The sequence below is a fragment of the Danio rerio genome, chromosome 25 (genome assembly GCF_052040795.2).
Source record: "Danio rerio strain M-AB ecotype USA chromosome 25, GRCz13ab, whole genome shotgun sequence".
Taxonomy (NCBI): Eukaryota; Metazoa; Chordata; class Actinopteri; order Cypriniformes; family Danionidae; genus Danio; species Danio rerio.
Genome location: NC_141045.1, coordinates 23,401,501 through 23,407,500, shown reverse-complemented (window position 1 = coordinate 23,407,500; position 6,000 = coordinate 23,401,501). Strand labels below are relative to the sequence as shown.

General features: G+C 37.1%; 1 protein-coding gene across 3 annotated transcripts in view; it reads right to left on the bottom strand.

Annotated features, from left to right (window-relative positions):
* The window catches only part of gse1a (Gse1 coiled-coil protein a), an 87,747-nt gene that overhangs the window by 25,179 nt on the left and 56,568 nt on the right, over nucleotides 1-6,000 (bottom strand). For all 3 annotated transcript variants that reach the window (XR_015526472.1, XM_087312255.1, XM_087312256.1), the window contains exon 8: nucleotides 2,018-2,309. Coding sequence is in view for 2 of the 3 variants with exons in the window: in XM_087312255.1 (XP_087168381.1) it covers nucleotides 2,018-2,309 (292 nt within the window). In the remaining variant the exon portion in view is untranslated. The remainder of the gene's footprint in view (nucleotides 1-2,017; nucleotides 2,310-6,000) is intronic.

The following is a 6,000-nucleotide window of genomic DNA, read 5'->3' as shown; positions in this document are numbered from 1 at the left end:
TCTTTAAAATACAGAAGAAAGTCTATGAAAGTCTAAAAATCCATTCAAATATAATTTGCCGATGTGTTTTATTCATATCAGATACACGTAGTGAAAGTAACTATGAAGTTCACTTTATTTTTCTTCCAGCTTGCATGCATTTTGGGATTAACTGATGAATTTACGTGCTGAATCCTGCGTGTTCTGCTTTTATGAATGAGGCATTTGACTGGACACAAGTAAACATGGCGATGCCCATCTCACGTTATAGATCACAATCAAGATCATTTATGCATCTTTTAAACAACAACAAAAAAAAAACACTTACTTATATTTTGTATTAAAACGGAAAAGCATAATAAAAGGGATACATCTGTCATCCAGCGCTATTCTAACTGCGGCGTTTCACGTAACAAACATGACGCGTCGCCACGGAAAGATTGAGGGTGAACGCTCTAAAATAATGACCGCCTAACAAAACTCACTCCCAGTTAAAGAGTTAATAACAGAAGTAAAGCAGCTGTGGTGTTGTTACTTTGCTACTATTGTTATTTTGCTTTGTTAGTCAACATGTTTGTGCACTTTCTAAAGATGTTAGTTCTGTTTTGAAAAAAGGGTTGGAAATGAACGTTTTCTTTGCTTTATCCGATTCATTGATTAATCAAAAAAGTAATCAACAGATTAATCGATTATTAAAGTAATCATTAGTTGCAGTTGTTTGGACTCAACATACCAAAAATATGTGGTCAGCAATCATAATTTCCGTTGGTTAAAACATCACCATTATCTGAAAAGTTTCTTACTATTACGTTTTTGTGACCCAACTGAAGGATGATTTACTATTTTCTGTTATGAAATAAACCCTACGTTTCGCCAGATCTTCTCATTCAAGGTTTACCCGGCTGCAGTTGTTCAATTTTAGTTCAGTCACAGCAGGCTGCCATTTACTGTTTGTTTTTTTTGGCAGTATTATTGGTTCACCGCTTGTAAATTCTGTTATCTATGTTTACTGTTCTCATAACTGAATAATTCAGTATATATTAGTTTATTTCGAGTCAGAGGGTGGTATCAGACATGTTAAGTAGTTTGTGGATATATGCTCAATGTCACTAGAGACGCGAATCATTTCAAATGATTCAGTTCGATTTGGTGAATTAGGTCAACCGGTTCACTTAAAAGATCCGATTAAAAAGAACAATTCATTCGCGGTCACTAATACTAAAATAAAACCTATTATTTGGCACAAATGTGTTAAATTAAGACTTAAGTAGCTTGATATAATATAGTCTCAGTTAGATCTAGCTAAAAAAAAATTTAATTTATTTTATTTTAGTTAACAAAAAATATTTTTCAATTCTAGTTTTCGTTTTTTCATTCATTTCATTACCATAATACCCTTGATAGTACCAACAAAAAAAAAAAAAATACAATGGAAGTCAATGGCTGTTTTTTCCAACATTATCCAGAATATCTTCCTTTGTGTTTAACAGAAACCAGGAAGCTCAAACAGATTTAAAACATGTGGAAGATGAGTAAATGATGACAGAATTTACATTTTTTTGGATGAACTGGACCTGTAACCTTTGTTAAAGTCATGTTAAAGGAATAAAACTCTATTGATTAACACTAGGGAAGTTGTAAAACATAATAAAGGTAATTTAAGTTAAAAAGTGAATAAAAATGAATGTAATCACAATAACTAGTTCGTTTTTAACTGATCAACACTAATCACTAATAACAACAACACTTTTTGTCTTGCTAACATTCTGAAACATCAAAAAGAAATAAAAGACTTTGGAGTCTACTTGCATTATATTAAGGTGACAAACTCACTTTTTTGCTAAATGAGTGAGGTTCAGTTACTATAGCATATTTCCACAGTTTGTCTGTAGTCTGTATTTTACACACACACACACACACACACACACACACACACACACACAAACACACACACACACACGCACACGCACACGCACATGCGCGCACACACACGCACACGCGCACACATGCACACATGCACACACACACATGCACGCACCTGTGTATCTCCCTGTGTGCTTCTGCTGTTCGGCCAGCGCTGTGGTGTTTCTCCTGCTGCTGAAACTCCTGTCCGTGCCGGTCAGTTTTCTCCACCTTCATCACTCTCTGTCTGGCCAGCCATCTGTCGTCCTCCTCTTGCCGCTGGAGCATCATGGGAGTTTCCACAGGCCTGTGACTTTTCCCAAACAGATCGCTTGTAGAAAGACTAAAGCCTGAGACGGAAGAAGGAGCTCCTGAGGAAGAGTAGGAACCAGACTGAGACAGCAGCTGTGGCACTTCTTTGGTTTTGTCTGTCAAGAGAAGAAAGATGCAAAGATGATGAACTCGTTGTTTTCAAAGCGGAACAGCTGTAAATGTTTAATAAGTGTATAAATATCTTATTCTTATTGTTAATATGAAGATTTATTATTATTTATTCATTCATTCATTTTCCTTGAGCTTAGTCTCTTATTTATCAAGGTCGCCACTGCAGAATGAACTGTCAACTATTCCAGCATATGTTTTACATAGCAGTTGTCCTTCCAGCAGCAACCCAGTACTGGGGAACACCCATACACTCTCACATTCACACGCATACACTACAGCCAATTTAGTTTATTCAATTCACCTATAGTGCATGTCTTTGGGCTGCGGGGGAAACTGAAGCACCCGAAGGAAAACCACGGGAACACAGGGAGAACATGTAAACTCCACACAGACCCAGCCTGGACTCGAACCAGCGACCATCTTGCTGTGAGGTAACAGTGCTAACCAGTAAGCCACTGTGCCACCCCATTATTATTATTATTATTATTCATTCATTTTCTTTTCGGCTTAGTCTCTTTATGAATCAGGGGTCACCACAGCGGAATGAACCGCCAACTTATCCAGAATGTTTTTACACAGCCCATGCCCTTCCTGCCACAATCCATTTCTGGGAAACATCCACACACGCATTTCTTTGGACTGTGGGGGAAACCGGAGCACCCGGAGGAAACCGGAGCACTCGGAGAAAACCCGGCCAACACAGGGAAAACATGCAAACTCCACACAGAAACGTCCAGGCTCGAACCAGCGACCCAGTGACCTTCTTGTTGTGAGGCGACAGCACTACCAACATATTATTATCACTATTATTATTATTCTTATGAAGCAGTAGTAGTAGTATTCATATGAATATATATTTTTTATATTATAGAAATGTTTATTTATATATATAAAATTATAATTTATATATAAATTAATGTTTTGTATTTTTCCTTTATTTTCATACTTTTTTATAGTAATTGTATCATTACTACATGAACTACAGACTAATCATAGCAAAAAAAGATAAAAAATGGGAATGTCTTTTAAATTTAAATTTAGAAGTACAGTGTTATTTTAGTATTAATTGCATAATATTAGAGACATTTTAACATATTCAATTGTATTTTGATTTATGCAATTTTTATTTAAATATTAGTATAATTGTACATGTTGTTGTTTTTATGTTTTATAATTATGAAAAACAATATAAAGACTGGGGGACACGGTGGCTCAGTGGTTAACACTGTCGCCTCACATCAAGAAGGTTGCTGGTTCGAGTCCCAGTTTAGCCAGGTGGTATTTCTGTGTGGAGTTTCCATGTTCTCCCATGTTTGTGTCGGTTTCCTCCGCGTGCTCCTGCACAGTCCAAAGACATGAGCTATAGGTGAATTGAATAAATTAAAATTGGTCGTAGTGTGTGATTGTGTGAATGAGTGTGTATGGATGTTTCCCAATACTGGGTTGCAGCTAGAAGGGCATCCTCGTTGTAAAATATGCTGGATAAGCTGGTGGTTCATTCTGCTGTGGTGACCCCTGATGAATAAAGGTACAAGGCTGAAGGAAAATTAATGAATAATTCAAAATTAAATTACAAATTATAATTTGGGTTAAATTTAGTATTAAACACAATTAAATTCTACATTGTTTATTGTATGTTTTTTAATCACAACTCTGTCATTACATTGTTTTTATAGATTTTTTCTCTAAGCTTTTTTATTTTAGTGATTTAATTTCTCTTAGTTAGCTATTTGTTTATATTTATGTTTGTTTATTTATATGTATTTAAGTAATTTTTTGTTAATTTGTCAGTACTTTAACTTATTTCAGTTAGGAAACATTTATAATATACAGTTTTTTTTAAATGTATAATATTTACATTTTATTTTTTAGACATTTACATTAAATGGAATGAAAACATTATTGCTTCCAGTTGCTTCCACGGTAAAAAAAAAAAAGGATTGAGTTCCACACAATCCTTTTGTGTTAGGACAACATGAAGGAATTAAGTTTACTCATTAGTTTGCGAATGTAAGTTGGTTGAACAAAAAAGAATAAAGTTGTCCCCTAAAAAATCAAGCATTGTGTTGTTTCAGCTTATTTTATGCAAGTAGTTTGAACAAACAGCTAATTTTTGACATTTAAATGTTGAATACAGTCCTGAACTGTGGCTATTATTTAAGCAGCATATACACTCACTCACTTTATTAGGTACACCTGTGCAACTCCACCTTAACACAAGTTTCTAATCAGCCAATCACATGGCAGCAACATATAGACATGGTCAAGATGATCTGCTGCATTTCAAACCGAGCATCAGAAAGGGGAAGAAAGCTGATTTAAGTGACTTTGTATGTGGCATGAGGCTGGTCTGAGTATTTCAGAAACTGCTCAACTACTGGGATTTTCTCTAGGGTTTTCAGACGATGGTCTAAAAAAATATATATCCAGTGAGCGGCAGTTCTGTGGGCGCAAATGCTTTGTTGATGCCAGAGGTCAGAGGAGAATGGCCAGACAACAAGCAACAGTAATTCAAATAACCACTCGTTACAACCGAGGTATGCAGAAGAGCATTTCTGAATGCACAATACGTCAAACCATGAGGCAGATGGGCTACAGCAGCAAAAGCCCATACTGGGTGCCACTCCTGTCAGCTAAGAACAGAAAACTACAATTCGCACTGGCTATCCAAAATTGGACAACAAAAGATCGGAAACACGCTGCCTACTCTGATGAGTCTCGATTTTTGTTGCGACATTCAGATGGTAGAGTCAGAATTTGATGTCAACAACATGAAAGCATGGATCCATCTTGCCTTGTATCAATGGTTGAGGCTGGTGATGGTGGTGCAATGCTGTGGGGGATATTTCTGTGGCACACTTTGAACCCTTTCGTACCAACTGAGCATCATGTCAGTGCCACAGCCTACCTGAGTATTGTTGCTGACCATGTCCATCCCTTTATGACTACAGTGTACTCATCTTCTGACGGCTAATTCCAGCAGGATAACATGCCATGTCATAGAGCTCAAATTATCTCAAACTGGCTTCTTGCACATGACTATGAGTTTACTGTACTCAAATGGCCTTCGCAGTCACCAGAACTCAATCCAATAAAGCACATTTGGGACGTGGTGAAACGGTAGAGTCGCATCATGGAAGTGCAGCAGACAAATATGCATCAACTGCGTGTTGCTATCATGTCAATATGGACCAAAATCTTTCCAGTATCTTGTTGAATCTATGCCCCAAAGGATTAAGGCAGTTCTGAAGGCAAAAGGGGGACCGGCACTGTACCAGTAAGGTGTATCTAATAAAGTGGCCAGTAAGTGTACATTTGCCAGGTGTTTTATAAGAGAAGAAGCAACTAGAAAGAATCTGAAGCAGTTTATGTGCATCAGAGTGTTAGATCACGGGATTCACCTCAAGGTTCTCATTCATTCTCTATTACACAATTATAGAGAGCAACCATCAACTCTTCTGACTTCTGAGGAGGTTACAGCCAAATCATGTTAACAGCTGGCGGCAGACATAATGGGCTGAAAGCGTCCTTTGGGTTTCCCCAAACATCCACCCTTCCAGATGCAGGAAATGATTCATCACACTATATTAATTACTGATTTCCCAAGAGCGATGCAAGCGGAGCATCTTCAGATACTGGGGCTGAAGGGAATGTCGGCGTTCAGAGAAATACAAC